This window comes from Eulemur rufifrons, chromosome 1 (genome assembly GCF_041146395.1).
Source record: "Eulemur rufifrons isolate Redbay chromosome 1, OSU_ERuf_1, whole genome shotgun sequence".
Taxonomy (NCBI): Eukaryota; Metazoa; Chordata; class Mammalia; order Primates; family Lemuridae; genus Eulemur; species Eulemur rufifrons.
In genome coordinates, this window is record NC_090983.1 from 89816811 (window position 1) to 89840578 (window position 23768).

The following is a 23768-nucleotide window of genomic DNA, read 5'->3' on the forward strand; positions in this document are numbered from 1 at the left end:
CCCAGAACCCCAGGGAAAGCCGCGTGCTGGAGCACGTGGATGAAACTGGTGGACTTGGTCTATCAAAACCTACAAGAATTCAACTTTCAAAGAGCTACATTGACTCCTTGATTCCTATCTCGGCTGCAGGCTCCCAGTGCCCCGCACTATAAAGTAAGCTCCTCGCAGCCAGGGAATTTAGTAGGTTTGACTTGTTACTTAATGTTTCTCTCCTGAAATCCTCTCCTAGACTTACGGTGTGTTTGGCACAGGGTAGATGCTCAACAAACACACTTTGCACAGGGGAGGGTTATGTTGAGCAAAAGGAAGGCTGGAAGGACTTCAACCTTAAAGGTTTTCCTACATGTATCCAAGAAAAGTGAAAAAAAAAAAAGTGAATATCAGATTATCATGGTTACGGTTATTGTTTTTAGCCAACCTTTAGGAATTTCACTGGCGTTAACCAGGGAGCTGGGGTGGGGGTGGGGATCTGGGCTGGACAGTACAGGGTATCCACTGTCCCACATCAGAAGGTGCAGAGCCTCAGGACACGATCTGAGACAACCCTTTGGTACCGACAGCTGTTGCTCGTCCTTGGTGAGGCTCCGGGACCCCCAGTCTCTGACTGCCCTCTGCCTTCTTGGGGCGCTGGAGCATGCCCAGTGGCAGCGCTGGAGCCACCGCGGGCTTTGCGCGGGCGCGCTCCGCTTCTCCGGGTTTTAGCAGGAGCCTAGGGGGGCGGGGTGGGGGGGACCGCGGAGCCGGGCAGCCTTGGCCGCGAGTGGGGAGCTCGCGCGCCGTGCAGGGCTCTCTCCCGCGTTGCGGTTGCTCGGGAGATGCTGGAGCGCGGCACCCGGCAGCTCCACCTGGCGCGCTGAGCACCGCGCGGGGAGCCCCCGGGGGCGGGCGGCGGGGGGCGCGGACTGCGGTAGAATGCGAGCCGCGCTCCTCCGGCGCTGCGAGACGTCGCTCCAGCACTGTCAGGTGCCGGGAGCCCGCCGCTTGTCGCTCCACTAACTTGCCACTTGGTAGTGTCTGGTCTCCAAGGCTCTGTACGCTGTCGGGTGGTGGGGGGCGGGGGGAGTGGGGAGTTAGAGGGTCTGCGGTAGCCAAAGGAGGGATCCTGCCAGCGGGAGCCTGCCTGGTGCCGCTCTTCTTCCCCTCCCTATCGCTCCCCTCCCCCCACCCCGTCGCTGCCGCTTTCCCTTCTGCCAATTCGGAGAGCGACGGGTGTCTGTGACATGAGATCGCTGCCAAGTGACGGTCCCCGAGTCTGAAGTGCCCGCGAGGAAGTGAGCGCCAACGCGGGCCGCGGGCGATGACAGCCATGAAGCAGGAACAGCAGCCCACCCCGGGGGCCAGGGCAAGCCAGGCGCAGCCGACCGACCAGGTGAGAGTTGGCGGCTGCGGCCAGGCCCTCCCGGGAGGGCTGGCTCCTGTCCGCGCTCCCCCCGCCTCTCCTCCTGGGCTCCGCTCCCACGCCTCCCTCTTCCCACCCTCCCCCCGCCCCAGTTCCAGGCTCTCTCTGCTTATCCATGGACTCTGCAGGAAGTTAGAGCATCTGAGCGCGCTCCGTGCCGGGCGAGAGGATGCGCAAGGTGGAGAGCCGCGGGGAAGGGGGGAGAGAGGTAAAGCTGAAGGTGTCCCGGGGAGCCCCGGCGGGCGGGCCACCGAGGGAGGGAGAGGTATCAGGGGTCAAGGAATCGGGCCTCTTGGCTCCTTATTAATGCACGTTGGAGAAATCTGCCGCGCTCTAGAAGACGTCCACTTGCGGGGTTCAAGCCCCGTCTTCCTGTAGCCGGGACGAGCGCTGGCCGAAGCGCCCGGAGTAGACAAATGACCTTTAAGCCGGCAGAGTTTTTCCTTTCCTTTCTTGTGTTTTTAATGAGACGGAGGGGTGTGTGTGTTGCGGGGGGGTGGTAAGCTGGGGTAAGAGGCATCTGTAGTCTGCTGAGTAGGACGGGGCTCGGGGAGCAGAAAGGCATTAATTATTAAGAGGAGCCGGGAAGGTACTGGCTTTAGTGATTTGTTGGGTCTAGATGTGTCGTGTCTGCAGAGATGAGGTGCCCTGTGTTGGCTGAGAGCTATTCCTGTCTCTTTTCCGTCCTTCCGCACCCGCCACCCCCTTTTTGTTTTGCTCATTAGGGATTTGTATCATAAATGTAAGGTGGATCCTCATCTCGTCTCTGTCCCTGGATTGGGGTGATTCGGGAGTTCGGTGTCGCTTTTTTTTCCCAAAGTTGGAGGGTCGGGAGCGCCCAGATGCCCTGGCAGGAGGAGGGAGGCAGTGCTGAGCCGGGCGGAGGTGCGGTCACGTTCACATCAATTAGAGACTCCGGGCAGAGAGAGCTGCGCTTGGGTCAGCGGTTAACTCCGGAGCTGGAGGACCCAGGCACTGGGGTAGGAGAGATGAGGCTCTTTGCCCGGAGTGCACTGTCAAAGGCTGCTGGCGGCGTTCCTGGCAGATACCTTTCCCAGCTTATTGCTAGCACTGGGATGGGGTTGGGGGTGGTGCAAGTAGCTAGGTTCCAGCAGCAACTCGGCTCTTCGCATATTCCAAGCACTGAGGAGAGTGTTAAGGGGAGCTATCCAAATCACCCAGGAGTGGCCGGCGAGGCAGAGGAGGGGATGCCAGGGATGCTGTTATTAATATTCCAGACTTGGTCATCTCTTCTAGCTTGTGGTCTCCTTTCTCCCCTTCCCTCCCCCTTCTCATTTCCCTTGCATATGTTTCACACAGGTGGTGGGGATTATTCAATGTCTTAAACCTCTTTTTCCATTTATTGGGGGGGGTGGATGTTGCAGTTTTTGGAAAGCGTTCGTTTTATTAAACTGTCCTCTTTGCTGCATACCCTGAGATAAGTATAAAATATTAAAACACTGTATCATATGTCCCTTCTTCTTCTACTTCTCCCCCCACCCCCCAGCACACATCACAATGTAGAAACTGGTTAGCAGATGTAAAATAATAATAATAATAATTTCAGGAGAGGAACATGGATTTAACATCCTCTTTCAGGCTGACAGCCCTTAAATTTCATTAACAAGCCTCTGAGCCTCTCTACTGCTCTTGGAATGATGCTACCAATAAGAATGATTAGTCAGGTGAGAGTCCCCACATGAAATCTTTGCTCACTAACCTGTGACACCACCTGGTTACTTGAGGTGCTGCAAACAGTTCAGTGATGGTGGAAGTGGGGAGGCTGAAGAAGAAGAGAGCACACAGAAGCTGCAAATGTATGTGTAAATAGTGGACATGCTGTATATGCATAGCAAATCCTTTTGTTGGGACTAATCTGGTACTTAAAATTCATATCAAGAGAGAGGTTCAAGCTCGAATCCATTTTTCTTGTTAGTGTGCATTTTTTTATAGCCACTTCAAATATTCAGGGAGTGGCCACATTGTAGAACTCTTGCTTTAATTGAGTATTTTTAAATGCTTTTTTGAGCATTTACATGATTTTAAAATGTCAGTGGTACGCATTTTATGCATGTGTTAAAATAAAAGAGATTGATTTTGCAAGGAAAGTCAGACTGAAATATACATGGCAGCATTCCAGTGAGGGTTTTTCAAGCACTCCCAGGAAATACCTATATCTAGTATATTCTTTGTTCAAAGCTTGGACATATGAAATTATGGCCAAATAATGTGCATGATTGCTGTAGAAGCTTAAACTGCTCTAAGATTACTATGTTTTTATTAGCCATATTAGTCATTATGGTTTAATTCTGTCATTGTCACATGACTGTCATGCAATATTAGATATAATACATTCATAAATATGTGATTAATTCTGCTGGTTTCTATAATAGTTCAAAAAAAGAAGATTCACAAATTTAAATAAAAATATACCTTTATGAAATTCTACCCAGTTGTTAAATAGGGGGCATATTCCAGCTAATCAGTCACTATGTATTGATTTTGAATGATTTAAGCTTCTGAATATTGCCAAAAAGGTCTTTCACTTTCCATGGTAGAGATTTTTATGAAACCTCAGAGATGCCTTGTCCTGAGGCCATCAAACACCTATTTCCACTTACAGCACAGTGGAAGACCATAGTTCTTCCTCTGAGTGAAAACGGTTATGAACCATGTAATTTGGTTACGGTTAGTCCTGTAGAGGGCTCAACCTCCCTGTTACACTATCTATGACTGTCCTCTGGCACAGGGTGCCATGGCAAGAGGACATCCCCTTCCTCCCCAGGGGGCAGCGATAACAAGAAAGCAGGGACTGTATACTTTTGATTAATATTCAGAACCCATTGGAAATATTTTTATCATCTTAACAATCTTTCTTTTAAAGTTTCATTGATTGAACAAATGTTTGCAACAGTTATCTTTGTTTATCGTAACACTTCACATTTACCAAATGTCTAAAAATAAAGGCTTTGACATGGATAGATACAGACATTTCCACTTAACATGATCAATATCTCATTTTGCATGGAAGGATCAAAAATCTTGAATGGTTAATGATTATTTATTATTATTTTTAAAAATGACTTCCTGAATGCTTGCCACAGGGAGAGCGCTGTTTTGGGAGTTGATAAAATAATTATTGAATGCATTTTTCTATTTGATTCTCAAAGCAATTTTTTGCCATGGACCATATTGCTATTCCCATTTTAGAGATGAGAATACAGAGGATTAAAGAAATCAGGCAACTTGGCCAAGCTATTAATAGTCTTCAAAAGTAGAGGTGGGACTCAGACAGAAGCTCATTAACATCAGAAGTCCTGTCTTCTAACATCTGCACAACCACAATACAACACATTCCCATTATCATAATGTAAAATAATTGCAAATTGGATGTGTATGTGTGTGTGTGTGTGGGCACAAATTTATCTTGGATGTAAAATGGATAAAGACTTGTTTAAAGCTTCATCAATAAATATAAAGAATAGTTCTTGAAATTTTAAAGTTAACTTAATATCCTCTCTATTGATCTAAATGATATGAAAAGAATAAGATAGGTACTCATAAGTACATGAGAACTTTTTTGTTTAATTTTTTGTATCACTTGTCCCTAGTAATGAGACTTTTAAGATTCCTTAAATGAGTACATTTTTAATAGTCAGACGAGGTTTAGAATTTGCTCACATTTCCACCAGGTGGCAACCTTCTGCTGAATCCAATTGGTAAAAAGACTGCCTCAAATGCGTGCCTTGTCCTCTCAGCTCCAAAAACAAAACAAAAATAACCACACAAAAATAAAAAAACAAAAACAACCATCCTTTCTGGAGTATGACTAAAAAGTGTATTTTTAAAAGTAACTCTTTGGCTACAAAGACAGCATTAGTTATGCATTTTTCCTTAAAAAATGCATTTTGGTAAAAACCAGTCTCTTACAATTCAACATGTAGTGGCCTCTTGATGAAATAATTCATGATCAGAATTGAGATGAAATAGTTATTATTTAATATGTAAAATGCCTTCTGCAAAATACCCATTGGACTTTTGACCGTTAGGTAATATTGACCTACAAGGTTTAAGTACAAAAATTGATATTCAGTATTTTTTTTTTTTTTTTTTTGGTATTCAGTCTTTTTATTTCACCTTTGGTCTAGCAAACCAGATTAAAATTTTCAAATATATGCTTAATGAAAAATTATGAAAAAATTATTCTTCCACATGTCCCTTGCTAATATATAAACATATCATAATAATTAGTCAATAAACTATTATTTTTAACACAGAACCTTGAAAATAGCCTGTATGTATGAATCATGCTGAAAAACTTTACTTAATAGAAAATTTATTAATTTATTACTTTTTTTCTAATCATTCAACATAAAATTCCATATCTAATTGGGGGAGAGTTCTATATAATTTGGTTATAAAAGATAATTTAGGTTAAGTAAAGGTATTATGTAGAAGTCTTTATGATTTGAGAGAAAATAAATTTCCTACTCCTTTAAGTTTTTATTTTATATATATACATATTATATATGATATTAAATATGTAGCATAGTATATAATAGACATAAATATTGTGTTAATGTATAAGGCATTTTATCTATTAAGAACATACCACAAAAAAATCCCTTGCTTAGAAGCTTCTAATATAGCTATTTATCTATTTTTTTATTTCAGAATCTGAGAAAATTGCAAGTTTAAAAAAGATTAAATTATATAAAACAAGTTAAAGAAAATTGTATTATTAAATATTAATGCTGCATTATCTTATGAAGCACATTACATTAGAAGCAAAACACACTTAAACCAAATTTTTCCCCGTCTGAGTAAAAATAAAGCTATTTTAATATTTTCAGTTTCTTGAATCATTTATGATTACAGAATGTTTAGTACTTACAGGCATATTTTTAATTTGCCTACAGTGTACCGAGTAACCTACACAGTGCTAGAATGTTGTGACTAAGATTGTGAGCATTCGTGCATCAACCATAAATATTTATTTACCATTGCCTATGGGTTATGCTCTGAAAATCACAGATTCAAGTTCATATCGCAGCTCCACTAAGGTCCGCTGTGTTTTCTTGGGCAGGATAACTCAATTTCTCCATTTCATCCGTGAATGAAGATGGCTGAAGGTCCTTTACATTGCCTGTTGTAAAGATTAAATAAGATAGTATGTAAGAGCTTTTGAATAATGCCTGACACATACCAAGTCCTCTCATTAAAGCATAGTCTGGGAATAAGAGCCTTGACAAAATTAGAAAAAAAATAAATAAAACTTAGAGGATTGTTAAACCACCTCAGCTGATCTACGATTTTAACATTTAAGAGACTATCACATTTTTTCAGCACACATATTTGTATGATTACTCATGAGTTTGTGCATGTATATAAATATTATATTAATAGATTTGGACATCAGACCTAATTTGGCAGACATCCAGACTTCAAAATATTCTGTTACATCCTGGTTTCCGTTCAATCAAAATTGAACAGTAATATTTTGTACTGTTCTACTCTGTAAGGGGCCAGATTGAAAGTAAACTTTGGCTAATTCTTACTAACAGTTTAATTAGGTAATGAATATGTTGCATATTGTATCCAATACAATGCACCTCATAAGATAATTTGCATAGGAAAGAGGATGTTTAAAAAAAAGAGAAATGGGATTTATAGAAAGATATCAGGGGGTGAGATTTCAGTCAATGTAGCAGGAGTGTGTATAGCAATGGAGCCCAGGACCTCATGGTGGGTGTCTCTGTTTTCTTGGGGTGGGAGGATTGGACTAAGCATAAGTCAAAAGATTTTTTCACACAAATGTTTTTCCAGCTATTCCTATGCAACATTTAAATACACATGTTGTTTCTCGATATTTCACTTAATAAAATCACCTTCATATATTTTAAATAGTTTTGCTAAATGACTTTATGTGTGTTCTCACCAAGTTCATGTACTACTGAAATATTATAACAGGGATATATAATTAGGCATTCATCAACCAAGAAAGTTTGGAGCTTTCACCATTCTGAAGACCTGTACAAGGCCAAAGAAAAGTCTAAATAAATGATGGAGGGAATATAAACTTCATAAATATATGTCCTCATGTAAAGTTAGAAATTTCTATTCTAGTGTGTGCTGCCCACCTCAAGCAGTCATGCAGCTTAGTACTAATTGTTCCCAGAGCACTCTTGTCTTAAAGATTTTATTGACCTGATCCACAGGCTTTCTGGCAATAACCAATCTCTCTTTACTTTTTCCCATCGAGATAGCACTTGTTCTCGAAGCCTGAGACTACTTTCCCCCTACCTGATGGACATTCTTATCATCTATTACATATTAACTCAAGGAACACTTGTCATTTCCAGGATGGTAGAGAAGGCTGGGAAGAATTTTCAGTGGGGAGAACGGGGCACTTAAGAGAAAGATTTTCTATTGTAGATTCATTTTTGTTAAGTTGTCCTGAATTCTCAGAATTTCAAACATATCCATATGTAATGGTAAATGTAACACCCACTGCCAGCTAAATACAGAGAACTCACTTTTATCCAATACTGATAAAATATATACTTGATTTTGAACTGTTCTGTTTAGTGATTGATGTTAACAATACTCTTCTAATGCCATCTACAAAATAAAAAAAAAATCTGTTTCTTTTTAAGTTTATTATGCAATAGTTTATTTGAGAATTGTTAAAATGTTCTACATTTTTGGAATTGCCAAATGATTTTCAGATTTAATTATTTTGAGAGGGAAGCAACCTGATGTAGGGTTGAAAACAAAGTCAAAGAGATTTCAAATTGATTCCTTCCTTTACCTTTACTGGGTAATTTGTGATCCCACTAAAACCATTCTTTCCTCTTGAAGGTGGGCGGTGAGGAAACTGTTACAAGAATTAGGGACAATCTATGAGAATGGGCTTGTATAGTATCTGGTTTAAGGTAGGAACTTAATAAGTATTTTTATTCTTAATGGTACCATGCTTCTAGATCATCTGAGAAGATTATGTCATTCTTTTGCACAGGTAATTTTGCATTTATGTTAATAAAAATGTTGAATATGTGTGTATATGCCATAATCAAAGATACATACACTGCACATACATCTATATGCCTATGATCTAAATACACTGGGTATTTTGCAGTTAGATTATCATAGGGCATTAGATAAAAATCAGTTTGTGATAACTGGACTGATTTTTCCTATCTTTGGATGATAATCTATCTGTTTTCACATAGTACTTAGGATCTTGTTTGAAATCCTCATGGTTTAATATTCTCTTTCCAGAAGTTTTGTTCCCAGAAATGATCAAATTAGAAATTGTTTTCATATGGGAACTGATGATATATTGAGTTGAAATTTACGAAAAGTTAGTTAAGTGCATAATCAAAACTGACTTTGCATTTGAGATGTTCTACAGCCAAGCTGTATATTATTTGACTTTAATATTATTGCAATTTATCATACTTATTGATTTTCTCAGGTCAGAACAAAAATCTGTGTATCAGGTTGCAAGATAGCAAATGAAGAAAAGTGAGGAAAAAAGCCATTTTTTATTATCTTTATCCCCACGCCCTTTTTGATATCTAAATAAAGATTCAATTTCTTATTCCATCTGAGAGACTCTGCTCTGAAAACAGAAATATGACAAATCTGAATTACATAATTGAGAACTTGAATGGCAGGCCCTCTGTGATTTATTTTCAAATAACAGAGCAGAGAGACCACTTGAAGTTGCATTAATAATGCTTGTACAGGGAGAAGTAGGCCTTTCTTGTTATTGGAACATGGGTTTACTTTTGGCAAGAGGAATTGAGTAAGTGAAAACTCTGATACTCATATTTCCATTAACCAAATCTCACTTTTAGGAATGGTTTTAATATAAGTTAATGAATGCAAGACATGACCATTTTTTAATTTCACATGTTTTGAAACAAGTACTAGAAGTATTTTTCGTAAAGCAACCTTTGAAATCAGGTTTCACAAACTTGCATAATGACTCTTCTTTTTTAGTTACAGAATTGAGGATTAGGATCTGAGACAATGTTTAAAAAGTGATCAAAAATATATCTTTTTGAGAGAAAAAAATCTGAAATCCATGAAAGATTTCTTAAATTCAGAAATAGATATTTTGTTTGGCTAGGTTAGTCTATAATTTCAACTTCCTCGGTCCTATGCATGCTATGCATGTATTTATGGATAGATTTTCTATCTACTTCATTAGCTTTTAGAGATTTTAGGGGGAAAGACTATATATTTCACTTGTTTTTTCCTTTTTAGAATACTATAAAACACAAATGTTCCAAGAAATAAAATGAGCATATTGTAAAGCTGTATCCAGTGGCTTCATCAGGGTTATTTCTTTTCTCTGGCCCTAGGATTTGTGTGTTTTCTCCTTCTTGACAACCACATTGACAGTGACAGGCATATGTGCATCAAGCCTGGTGCTGAAATGGAAGAGACCCACCTCCTTCACATCTGTGAAAGTTACTTATAATTGCTCCAAAATGAGGTTTACCCAACTTTAGGCCACCATGACATTATGAGTGGTGTCTTCTGCCTCTGCTACTCTTTACAAATTTCTATTTGATCACAGAGTGGATGTCTCTGTGTTACAGGATACTTTCTGTTCCTTTGTCTCTCTTTGCGTCTGTGCCATCTCCAAACCCAGTCCAGTTTGTTCCACCTCTCTACATTTCTTTCTTTCTTTTTTTTTTTTTGAGACTTCATGAACAATTTTCTTAAATATTTTATAGATGCAAATTTTTAAATTTACTTTAAAACTATTTTATTGACACATAATTGTAGAGATTTATGGGGTACATAATGATGTTGTGATACCTTTAATGTATAGTGATCATATCAGGGTAATTAGTGCGGCCATCATCTCAAACCTCTCTGCATTTCTGTGGGCCATTCTCTGTTCAAAGTTGATTTCCTGACGTGTAGAACACTTTGACATTAACAGCAGCCTTCCCTTTCCAAATTCTTCTCTTCAAATAATTACAATCATAAATGATTATATCATTATGAGAAACTGCTCTGTTTCCTGAATCTAACACCTTTGTATTCAGATCATGAAATAGATTATGGAGAGGTGAAGTAACTTGCCTAAAGTCACACAGTTGGTTAGAATTAGAAGCAGCACTTGATTCTGGGATTCTCCGTCTCTTAACATATGGCCATTTTCCATGTATCATGTTTCCAGATTCAGCTGCTGATACAGAGACTTTGATAGTGTTGTGGTGACACACCTGCCTTCCTTACTACTTGACATCAGTATAACCATTTGTTTTAACATATGTTTTAAAAAGCTTTGCGTCTGTAGGCAAAACTCACTTAACATTTCCTGATTTGTCCTCTGTGATATATTAGTTCTAAGCCAGTCGTCCTTAGACTTTTGGCACCTGGCCACAAGGCATCACAGAACAGAACAGCATATGCATCTTCTCCAATCTGCCCTGGCAAGAAGTCACCCCCCAGAGCCATAAAGCCATTCTGAAAGTAAATTGTGAGATCCACTGCTCCAAGGGAAAAACAGCACCCCCCCTACACAAACAGAAGCTGGCTTTCTTAAGCTTCTGCACTCCCCCTCAGCCTCAGCATGAATGAGCCCCTCCTAATCTCTGCACTCAGCATTTGAAATGACAGCTCCATAGCAATGGAGTAGTGGTTGGATGAATCCCCCTGTAGGAACTCTGGGATGCATGCAGGCGAATTTTAAGGTTTTCTTGGATGGTAAATAAAAACAAAAGACTTCTGATTCACTGTATTTTTTGATAGGTAAATCTTTTCCAGAAACTGTGATCATTTTTATTCCTAAAGTCGTCAGAGTACCAAGTTCCAGTATCAGATCTGAGAAATATTTATATGCTAAATAAATAAATGCATGTGAAGAATTTTTGAGTCATTCAGAATTTTTCAGTGGAAAGAACTAGGGCTTTCTAGTCACTTAACCTAACTTTAAACCCTAGCTTACCCTGCTCAAACTAGTATGTCTAAAAGATAGGGTTTAAGTCTCTCTCTGAATCTATACTTCATCTGGAAGTAGAATGTTGCTTACCTTACAGAATTGTTGTGAAAATTAGCAGTAGGGTAGGTTTGTTGCTCCCAAAAGTTGGGAACCCAGCTTTAAAGTATCTTTCCTTGTAATTTGACTAAATCAGAAACTGAACAGCACCTTTTATGTTGAGCTTCTGTTTCTGTTTATATGGAGATTATATGGAGTCATGCTGGCTTCAAAGCAAACACGGATTAAGAGTTGGTTAAAAAAATATGGCATCCATTTTTATATTCCTTCTAACGCAGAAAATTCTACAAAGTTTGGATTTTGAAGGTGAAAGTGGAGAACTGAATATGCATTTCCTTTTCTGAATTTTTTTTTCTTTCCCTATCCCATGGTTAAATTCCATCTCATGTTTATAATAGATTCTGCATTTCAAATGCTACTTTGTTCCTTCTCAAAGCTACAGTCCTTGAGCTGTAATAGCAAATCCAAAAAAATTAATATGGAATCACAGATGGTGCAAATATTTGAAAATAGGTAAATACAATCTAGGATTAGCTGCTTGGGCTCAGAAATGTCAGCTTCGCATTGCTTATTGGTCACACAAGACAATTTTAGTTAAGGAAAACCTAGGAAAAAGCCATCGTGATATAAAATTGCTGGTTTGGAATTGTGCAGCATAACAAGCCCGTAATTGTTATATCAACCTCAAAATGAGTCACTGTGTAACAGGGAAAAGGTATTGCAGAGAGGTCACGAAGCACCAAGAGGTTATACAGGAAATAAAAAGTTAAGCCAATATCATAACATGTTACTATTGCATAGCACCATCTGCTCACTTCCATTTACAGCCAATTTTTAAGGAGAAAATATCCATTCTTGTAGGCATGCTTTAGGTAGGCACATAGTAAATGACCTGGGCATGGGAAGTAACAGTCAAAGTGCCAGCATAAAATCTGTAGATGATAATTACTAGTAACATGTATTGTGGGCTCATAGTTCTGAGTCTGAGAGTTTACAATAATAGAATTTAATTTTTTTTCAGTCTTTCCTTTTAAGAGATGCATGTCTTTTGAAAGAATCTTAGAACTAAGGATGTGATTAAGTCACCTGATTTGCTGATAGACAATTGAAATTGATAAAGGCTGACTTGCTCAAAATCATATAACTGATGAATCTGGCAGATTAGAAGCAAGAGCTTCTCCCTCCTAGGTTAAAAGTTGGTAGAAGGAACCTCACTCAATAATTAGAATCATAGAAACCATTTTTTGGTTATCTGTGGTGATGTCAACAAAGAAAAAGTGGATGAGGTTCCAGCTGGTTTAGTGTTTTGTTTTTTTTTAATTTTAATTTTTTTGGGGGGGTAGTAGGTTTAATAAGACCAGATGTGTTATGTGGATTCTATCTGGAAGCAATAAGGTTAACTGTTCCGTGGCTTGGGTTAAGTCTAGGTTTTCTGCAGTTCCTCGTTTCTCAGGTGACGTAGTGGAGAGTAGGAAGACCTGCTCCAGGTCAGACGTGGTGGTCTATAAGACAGTACAGATCCCTGTCAAAGTATATGTTTCCAGGTAAAAAAATCATGGCTCTCTAAATAAATAGGGCATGTATGTCAAGGAATTAACTCATAAATAAAGGAACCATTAAGATGGTAAAACTGGTTCAAAGAACATTTGAGGAAGAGAGACTTATGTATGTAGTCAGTTAAGAAAGGAATGGCTTACAAATTTTGCAAAATTAAATACAAAACTGATTAATATTCAACAGGGGATTTAAACTGTAACCTTTGTGGTTGTCTTCCTTAGCAGGTAAACAATTTTTGCGACTCATCTATCTTCTACAATTAACATCTAACTTTCCAGACTCTAGGCCGTCATAAAATAAGTCAGAGTGAGGTACATTTTCCTAATATTATATAATCATTGTGTGGATTGATTAGATAGTTCCCCAGTCTCTCATTGAAAGGATGAACATGCAATCATGCCTACATTGTATCTGCAATTTTCAAAAAATTTTCTTAACATTCCCAACCTCAGAAAAATAGTGCAATTTGAGGCTCTACTTGATGTCACAGCCAACTTTTAAGCAATTTTATCAAAGCTTTCTACAAGCCCTACGGAGCTCTGAGTGTCAGATTTGATTCACCAGCAGTGAGGTCCTGGAATGCAGCCAGTCAGCCAGCATTGCTTGTCGGGTTCTTCCCAAAAAATTGGTGCAGGTGTCTTTGAAGGATAGAAGAGAAAAATCTGGCAATCTCAAATAGCTCTTCTGGGGAGAAGATGAGATAGGATAATTGCACACAAGCAAGTGAAAAGCCATTGTTTGAGGATTTAGCAAAATAAGGTTCGGATCAAGTTGCATGGTGGTGGTTGTCCCCGGAGAAGGCTGCTTTCACAGCTGCCCTTAGGAGGAGAGAGATGAGCCATGGGCTGATTTAGGGTATACCATAAATTTTCCTTCCCTTGTGACTCACTTCCCTGACTGCCAGTATCTTGAAAAATAGCTCTTCTCATCCATCTGCATAGATCTGGGATTCTACCATGACTTCCTTTGTCCCTTTAACTTCAGGCTGAACAGGGGGTATTATCAATTTATGTCTAATTTGCATTCATTTGCCTGTCTCTGATTGCATGGCATGCTCTGTGCTGAGAACTGATATTTGAGGAAGTGTGGGCCTTATGAAGGTAAGGGTGAGGGGTAGGAGGAAATAAACGTAGAATGGGGCTGGGCATCTCGAGAGAGAATCAGCCAGTGCCTCCCTGCCCATAGGGCAGCCACTCCCCTTCCCTGGCCCTTGGTTTTTGAATTGGTGTTAAAAAAAAAAAAAGTAGGTTTACTTGAGTGTTTGTGTACTGTGTACCAAGGGAAAGGGGTTCAGTGAATAAATTGGGGTTAAAAAATTATTGAATTATTGAACCTTAATTGCCTAGAATATGTTTTACTTTCTCACAGAAAAGACCAGCTCTATACAATAGTACATTCTGGAAAGATGAAAATGTTCTTTATCTGTACTTTCCAAGATGATAACCACCAGCCACATGTGACTATTAAACACTTAAACTGTGACTAGTGCCACCGAATAAATGAATTTTTAATTTTACTTAATTTAAACTTAAATAGCTGTATGCAGCTAGTGTCTACTGTATGAGAGAGTCAGTTTAAGATTGTTATTTTTCAAACTTATTAAAGTTTGTAGATACATTAGTACATATGAATTACTTGGGGATATTGACAAAAAGCAGGTTCTAGTCCAGTGAATCTGGGTTGGGGTCCATGATTCTGCATATATAAATGGTGCCCAAATGATGCCTTGTCTGTGGACCTTACTCTGAGAAGTAAGGCGTTATTGCTCAGCAGCAAGGATTCTCTAGTACTAACTTGTGACTTTGGGCAGGCCAACACTTATCATAGAAGATAAATCTGAGAAGCCTGTAGCAAAATTACAAAGTGTGACTTTTGAATGATAAGATGAGAAGAATTTTAGTGATGAAATCAGTAGAATTATTTTATCATTGACAACAGCTAAAATCTTTTTTTTTTTTTTTTTTTTTTTTTGAGACAGAGTCTCGCTTTGTTGCCCGGGCTAGAGTGAGTGCCATGGCGTCAACCTAGCTCACAGCAACCTCAAACTCCTGGGCTTAAGCGATCCTACCGCCTCAGCCTCCCGAGCAGCTGGGACTACAGGCATGTGCCACCATGCCTGGCTAATTTTTTCTATATATATTTTAGTTGGCCAGATAATTTCTTTCTATTTTTAGTAGAGACGAGGTCTCACTCTTGCTCAGGCTGGTCTCGAACTCCTGACCTTGAGCGATCCACCCACCTCGGCCTCCCAGAGTGCTAGGATTACAGGGGTGAGCCACCGCGCCTGGCCTAACAGCTAAAATCTTGAGTGACTATTTATACATACCATGCAATTGTTAATGTCTATATCTCATTTAATTCCCACCAAAGCCCTGTGTGATCGATAGTACTTTCATTCCAGTTTTGCTAATGAGGAGATGAGATTCAGAGAGGTTAAGAGGTTCCCAAGATAGCACACCTAGTAAATGGAGAGAGTATCCTTTGAACACATACAATCATACCTATCATAATAACCATCAGTTTCTTTCCTTTATGAAATTGAGGACAATGATTTGCCACTTGTGGCTGATCAGTAAATCATATTGGATTCCGTTCCACAGGTAATAGTAGTAGCAGTCGTACTAGTAGTTGTAGTGATAATGATCACTTGAACTCTGTGTGGAAATTAGTATTATCATCATTCTTTTAAAGATGAGGAGACTGAGGTTCAGAGAGTTAAGGTATTAATAATTTGGTATTAATAATTTGGTTAGGGCAGTATGACTTCCAAGTGGCAGAACCAAGTTTTGAACCTCTGCCTCTTGAGCCCATGCTCTTGTCTACTCCTTAGGTGTTTAGTGAGCCCCTACTGTTTATCAGGCAATGTGCTGAGAGCAGGGCTCCTACATTCTGTGTGTTATATTGGAAATGTAGTTTACTTTGAAATTTATGACCATATATAATTCCACTTTTTATTAAGAATATTTTAAAAGAGAAAAATTACTCTTTCTTGTCCAAAATGTATAATATGGCTTGTGTCATCTATGAAGCCAAGTTTTAGTTTGTCATCTATGAAGCCAACATTTTTATTATGCATATTTATTAGGTTATTAAGTATGAAAGGTCCATTTCCTTAAGTACTAAGTTTGACAGTTGATGTCTCTGACATTTCACTTTGACACTTCTTGTTTTACTTTTATTGTAAAGGTATATACTTAGTCTTTCAAACACATGTTGTGGCTTGTGATTATCTTTCAAAAATTTTTTAGAGCAATTTTTGTGAAACCACAGATAAGTCAAAAATTTGTGTTATTTTTGAATATGAGTTCTGTTGTAGAACAAATGCAGCACAGATAGATCAATATATCAACGAAGTGTTTGGGAAGGATGTAGCTAATGAACGCACAGTACTTCAATGTTTTGAGAAGTTTCATTCTGGTGATTTTAATCTTGAAAATGAGCCACGTGGGTAACCTGAGACCAGGGTGGATAATGATGAGCTGAAAGCTGTAGTGGAAGCGAATCCATCTCAACCTACGCATGAGTTAGCAGCAAGGTTTGACATAACTATTCCAACAATACTGGACCTTTTGAAACAAATGGGCAAGGTAAAGAAACTGGATAGATGGGTTCCACATGAATTGAATGAGCATCAGAAGAGAAATCGTCTCGAAGCTTGCCTTTCTTTTCTTTCATGACATAAAGGTAAGCCATTGCTACACTGTATTGTGAAGTGTGATGAAAAATGAATTCTTTTTGACAATTGCAAGCATTTGGCACAATGATTGAATAAAGATGAAGTACCAAAACTGTCCAAAACCAAATATTCATCAAAAAAAGCTAATGGTGTCTGTTTGGTGGTCCAGCACTTGTATTATCCATTATAGCTTCATGAAATCTGGTCAGTAGATTACAGTGGATGTCTACTGCAACCAGTAGGATGAAATGATGAGGATGCTTGCAATTTAGCAGCCAAGATTGGTCAATAGAGACAGGCCAATCCTCTTGCAAGATAACGCTTGCCCCCATGTTGCACAAACAATGCTGCTTAAACTACAGAGGCTGGACTTGGAAACTTTGTCATCCACTGTATCCACCAGACCTTGCACCAACTGACTACCACTTCTTCCAGGCTTTGGATCACTTCTTGGAAGGAAATACAATCAATTCTTGACAATCTGTGGAAAATGCCTTTTGCAATTTAATCACCACTCACTGTCTAGGCTTCTTTGCTACTGGCATAAACAAGCTACTGTTAAGATGGCAAAACTGCACTGATAGTTTAGGTTCATACTTTGATTAATTGTACTGCTTTTTGTTTGAGATATTATAAATTGAATGTTTGATTTGAAATTGGACATTTCATATCTAATGATCTAATAGTTTTGTCTTATGCCTACTTTTTATATTAGTGAAAAACTGATGAGAACTGTAGAGTGTGTGTGTATGTGTTTGTGTATGTATATGTATATGTAAACTGTATAATTTAGAAAAGGTTAAAATTGTCTTCTTTGTCTCTCATAATAGCCCTGAGTAAAACTTGACTTCATCATTTTAATGAATGAGAAGGTTAATGCTTTGCCCCTGGCTTTTCAGTAACCTAGCAGTCAAATCTAAGCTTTATTTTTCAGAGGTCTCTGTCATTTTATTTAGTTCAGTGACCAGTGTTAACCAAGTCTATTTTTTCTACTTCCCAATTTTAAATAAAACATACATTCTTCTTCTTAAATTTCTGAATAACATATTCATGCAGTTTATGCATCAGATATTACACAAGTATATAAATGGAACATCTCCTTCCCAGAATTGTGCCACAGCTCTGCATTTTCTCATTCTACCATTCTTTTAATAATCATTATCATTATTTTCATGGTTTCCTTTTCTTTGTTCCAGAGAAATTTTTATATGTTAAAGCTAATCATTGTCTCCAGGTTTAGTTTAAAGTGCATAATCATTTTATATTGCTTTTTTTTATTAAAATTTGGACATTTATCAGAATAGATCGTCTAACAGTTGGCTTCTTTAAGAAATGTTCCTCCTTTATTCATGAGAAATCATATCTTTATGTGTCTCCTAAGCTGATCTTGGTGCAGGTATGTGCATGTGCACTTGGCTGTGTACAGAAGACAGGGGTCGGGCTCTCAGCACAAAACAGTAGGTGCTCACAAAACCCCTGAGAAACTGTCTCCTGGAGTAGACAAGCACATGGACTCAAGAGGAAAGGAGGTTCAAAACCTGGTTCTGCCATTTGGAAGTCATACGGCCCTAAGCACATTACCTTAACTCTCTGAACCTCAGTCTCCTCATCTTTAACAGGAGGATGACAATACTAATTTCTACACAGAGTTCTAATGATCATTATCACTGCAACTGATAGTATGGCTACTACTACTATTACCTGTGCAAGGGAATTCAATATGTTTTACTGATCAGCCACAAGTGGCAAATCATTGTCCTCAATTTAATAAAGGAAAAAAACTGATGGCTATTATGATATGAATGACTGCATAAGAACAAAAGATAGCCTCTGCTTTAATAGCTGTACTATCTCAGGAATCTCTTGACCTCTCTGAATCTCAGCTCTTCATTAGCAAAACTGAAATAAACATATTCAACTTGTTGGCATTCACTTCAATGATGTGTGTCTATGTGTGTACATCTGTGTGTGCATGAATATGTATATATGTATGAATACCTTTTTCGATACAAATGCTTCTTGATTTATGATAGAGTTAGGTTCTGATAAACCCATTCTAAATTGAAAATATCAGGAAGTAAAAAAATGCATTATAAATTGAAACTATCGTAAGTCATAAGTCCCTCTATTTATGACTGGGTCATAGTTTCTACAGAATGCATATCACTTTTGCACCATGGTAAAACCAAACCAGGGTCACTAGGAGCATCTATATAGCATTGGTCTATATATGTTAATGGGGGTCTTTTAACAAATCAGAAAGAGAATAGCTTTCTCTCTACTCCAAGCATTAGACTCAGGAATGAATGCCAACTTTTGCATATTCTAATAATTTGGAGCTAATTGATGAACCTTTCCCAGTGGATAGATAAAAGGAAAGGGGCTATTATTGTCATATTCTGAAAGACAGTTCTATACCTTATAAGACAGTCATGTTAAGGAAACAATGAGACATTATTTAGAAATTTTAATATAGAATTTTACAAGTACTTGTATTTTCTGCAGTAACAAGGAAGATGTTACATTCTTGGTTGTTTGAATTATACTGTGAAGCCTAGAGCCTACCAATGGATGGGATTTAGAGTTAGGAAAATTTTGTTTCTTATGTTATTATTAAGGAATATAGTGACCTCAATACATGATGATGAAATGCATGGTGTGCTTATATTCTGTGGGATTCACATAATTTGGGAAATGGGATGCATCTCTTATTTATCCTAAAACAGCTGCATGTTGCTGTCAGTCACAGCTAATCACTCTCTCAGTGAAGAGGAAGAAGAAAAATAATAGTTGTAGGAGAAATGGATGATAGCCTTTGTGGAATCACTTTTTAATTCTAAGGAAAAAATTACTTCAACAAATTATCAATTTATGGATTTTTGTGTCCTTACCACCTCATGTATTGAGGAAGCTGAGAACTATTTCAAACTCAGCATACTTATTTGATCAAAATATCCCCCTCCATTCTACCAAGTAGTACTGAAAATTATTAACAAACATACCAGGAAGAAAAATAGCAGTGCTGAAATGTTTTATTGATCCATTGAGAATGACCAGAGCTACCAAGACTCCACACCATTTCACAGGAGGAATTTTTAGTTAAACTATTCTTAGCAATAGGAAAAATAAGTTTTTTATTTCTTTTAAGATTCTGTAAAGATTACAGAGCTATTTAAAATCAAATAACCTCTTTTCTCTGAAAAATTTTAAAGCAAAATCAATTTTTTACAATACACCTGCTGAATTATGGCAGGGCACACTTGGTGGCTGCTAATCTTTTAACATACACAAAAAATCATTTAGTTTCAAATGCTTCTGGAAAGTCAAGCTACTGACTGGGAAATGTTTTTTAGAGTTCACATTAGGCATTAATCTTTGATATCCTGCTTGGGGTATTAGGACAAGTCTTGGGGGCATGGTTGGGATGAGGGTACATTTATAGAATTCAACTAGGACTTGGATAATTTCTTTTTTTTTAATTTATTTAAAATTCCCAGACAGAAAATGTATAGGAAATGATACCAAATACTAGGAAGAGTCCTGATTTTACATTTTAAATACTGAATGGCTATGGCTTAAATCTTAATGAGTTACTAATTACATATTCATATATAAAGGCTGGGTAATGGTGCCATTTGATTTTATCATGAGGATTCAACCCTCTTGTGTATTATAATCCAAAGTCTCTTAGATTAGACCTATTGGTTTTGCAAATTTACCTGGAAATCCTGTCAGATCATACAATTACAGTAATGCAGGGCAGTTTATTAAGAAATCAGGTTTCCCTTGGCCTCTGGGATTTTAATATTTGGTGGTGCACCAAATTCTCTATTTCACCAGCTACTGTCAGAGTCTTAATGGAATACCCAATGGATGCATTACAAGTTGCGCCGCTGGGACTATCTAATTTTAACATCCTGCCACTAGAAATGTGCATATGTATGTAGGCACTCAGGCTTATGCTCAAACAAAGCTCTTCTAAATTGTGTGTGTTGGGTGGGGAGGGCAAAGAAAAACTTTCTGCTTATTTATCTCAATATCCATGGAGGTATTTACTTGGGAGGACTGAGGGTAACCCCAAGAAGTCTTGATTATAATAATCTTTTCCTTCTTTCCTCCCTTTCCTCTTCCTTTCCTCCCTTTCTTCCTTTCCCCCTTTTTCTTTCTTTTCTAAGCAAAGAGGCAAGATGAAGTAAAGAAGTTAATAAAATTTTTTATCTTTTTCCTGAAAATGTACATCACTTAACAAAAGCATCTCACCCCTATTTGGAGTTGTGAATAAGAACAGCTCAAAAGCCATTTTCTAATATGAAACATCTTTATGCTAAGACCTTGCGAAGTACATCTGTTTGTTTTATCCCAGACCTTGAAAAATAATTTTCAGACATACAGTTGTGGTGTGAAAATACTTAAAATAAGCAACTTCCATTGTCTTTTAAGAAGTCACAAATGGAGTTATGACAGATTATTGTGCTAACCTGGAGGTATTCAGAAAGTATTTTAGGCAGATTCTGTTTTATCTGCAGCTTCATAACACATGACCCCATCCTTTGGTGGCTTAAAACTGGCACCGTTTATTTGTTCCGGATTCTGTTGGCCAGGAGTGCAGGCTGGGCTTGCTGGGCAGCACTTCTGCTCCAAGGGCATTGGCTGGTGTCATTAGCTCAGCTGCATTTGGCTGTGAGCTGGGCCAAGCTGGGAGGCCAAGAAGGCTTCACTCATATGTCTGTGTCTTGGTGCTTCTTCATGTGGCCTTTCTCTCTCTCCATATGGATAGCTTGAACTTCCTCATAGTATATCTTGCCAAGCAGTGTTCCATTCAGAGGAAACATTCCAAGTAGTGAGGGAAGAAATGGCAGATCTCTTATGAATCAACCTTTAGAAGTTATAGAACTTATCTTCTGCCTCATTTCATTGGTCAAAGTAGAACAGAATATCAGCCTAAATACAAAGGAAGGAAAACTGGGCTCCTTGTTTCCATAAGGGAAATGGTAAGGAATTTGCAATCATCTTAAATCCACCACAGACTCAAATATCGTTGGCTGAAACATCAGAACTATATCTGAGCATAGACATTCACTATAGCAGCATACAGATGATTTAAAGGTGTTGAGAGGTTGAAAATATGAGGATAAAAGTGGTATCCTGATATCAGTGCTGAACTTAGCCATCATCTGTTAACATATGCCCTTTGGAATGTAAGAACAAATTAAATTGATAGAAAACAGTCCTTTATAAGTAATCAATGCTTAAAAAGATAAGAATTTAAATGTTCTCCATAAAATAGAAATAAAGATAAAGCAATCACATTTATCAAGGTATAGTTATAAATATGTTTATTTGAGCATAAATTTAAGTACTGCTTGGTGGAGTAAGATGGTGTGTTCTAAATAATCTTTTAGCATCAGGGAAATTGTGATCATCTGGAGTAATTTGGTGGCATAAAGGAAAACATACAGCTAGAATGCTGAGAAGGTGTACATTATAAAGGAAGGGACAAGCTGTACATGAAAGTTGGCTATTATGGCAACAGAGATACTAGCATTCTGAGATACAATTACTTTGATGAATTTTGCCACTGTGAAATCTTTTATGTTGTCACATTTTATGCTGGAAGATGCAGCTAAGCTGGAATTGGTGGAGTTCCAAAGATTTCACAGAAAAGTCAGCTTTTTCAGATGGAGAGAAAGTGATCAGGGGGGAAAAAAAAAAAAACCTTTAGCATTCTTGGAAATGTAATGTAATCTCTATGGAACATCTTTTTAAATTGCTCTTCATACATTAACAGGGCATGAAAGTACCTTTTCTCGGTGGTATAACTTTGAAAGGGACTCCACTGCAAAGTGGAAATACTCTTGTCCATGGAATATGTCCCTGTTTATGACAAATTACTCTTGTGTTTATACCCTTAGAGCAAGTGAAACTTATTTTACTCAAAGGGAAGGGTGGGGAGGATTTCTCGGAAGATAACTTACAGAACTCGCGCGATAGGCGTTTCCTTTCTTGTGCTCGCCACTCCTCCATCTTACCTGTTCTGCTTAAAATCCTGCTCATCCTTCCACCTTCCTTTGTTGTCGTGGGATATGGGGATGTAGAAACCAAGTTGTCCTGAGTGGAAAACTTTGTCCCACCACCTGAGAAGAGCAATATGGCTACACCCCATGGGCAATAGGCTGCTGGGAGTTCTTTTTGGAACAAAAGATTTACACACACACACGCACACACACACACGCACGCACACATACACACATGCACGTTAACTAAGGCAAAAAAAATTACCAAATACTTCTCTTGGTGTGATAACATAAGTCCTATAAGCTAGCTGTGACCACATTTTAACTCTCTCTCTTAGTCAAAACAGAAAAGAACAAAGAAGAAAATTATCCACTGCTATAAAGAGATGCTTTTCTACTCAAAAATGCCACTTAAGAATTTTCTTTTCTTTCTTAGAGATGACTTCTTCTATTAACACTCCAGCCTTTATGAAAAAAAAATCCCATTTTTCCGAATGGATTCTGACCTGTGGTACTTGGGAATAAAACCATACACACATTTTACACATTCCTATCTGGGGGGGCTTAGGCTAAGTGCCCCCCAGCGGCCACCCAATAGAACCTTTTTCTTGCCTCCCTCATCCTTTGAAATTACATGTTAACTGGTCTCTTTCCAAATACCTACACATTTCTTGAGGGCAGGGACTGGACTTTGTTCATTTTGAAACATCCATGAGAGGTTTCAAAAAATATTTGTGAATTTGTATTTGCAGTAGAAATAATTTGAAGAAAAAGGAATTTGGCATTTAGGAGAGGGCTCCGAGCCAATTTTTATTAATTTAATTAATATTTACAGTATCTTCCAAACTATGGATCCGTTTAAGGATACACGAGGCTAGGGAAGCTGATGAGGCCTGGGTGATCTCAGCTCGAGAAGGGAAATGAATATTTAGCATTTTGTTATATAACTGTCACAGAGAAAAGCTAGAGTGTGTTGATACACAGCAGAAGGAAAAGAACTCTATAATCTAAATCAGATGAGTGTTTTAAAAAGGAAGAGGGAACGGGGAGAAACAGAACCCAGAGAATACTAGGCTGGCAGAGTGCTGAGTTTCATGT

At 38.3% G+C, this 23768-nt stretch overlaps 1 protein-coding gene across 2 annotated transcripts in view; it reads left to right on the top strand.

Annotated features, from left to right (window-relative positions):
• The first annotated feature begins 1276 nt into the window (after positions 1–1276).
• The window catches only part of DPP10 (dipeptidyl peptidase like 10), a 636385-nt gene continuing 613893 nt past the window's right edge, over positions 1277–23768 (top strand). The window contains exon 1 of one of the 2 annotated variants that reach the window (XM_069473429.1): positions 1277–1369. In XM_069473429.1, coding sequence (XP_069329530.1) covers positions 1298–1369 — 72 coding nt within the window. In that variant the 5' untranslated portion in view covers positions 1277–1297. The remainder of the gene's footprint in view (positions 1370–23768) is intronic. The other variant, XM_069473419.1, reaches the window with a different exon arrangement.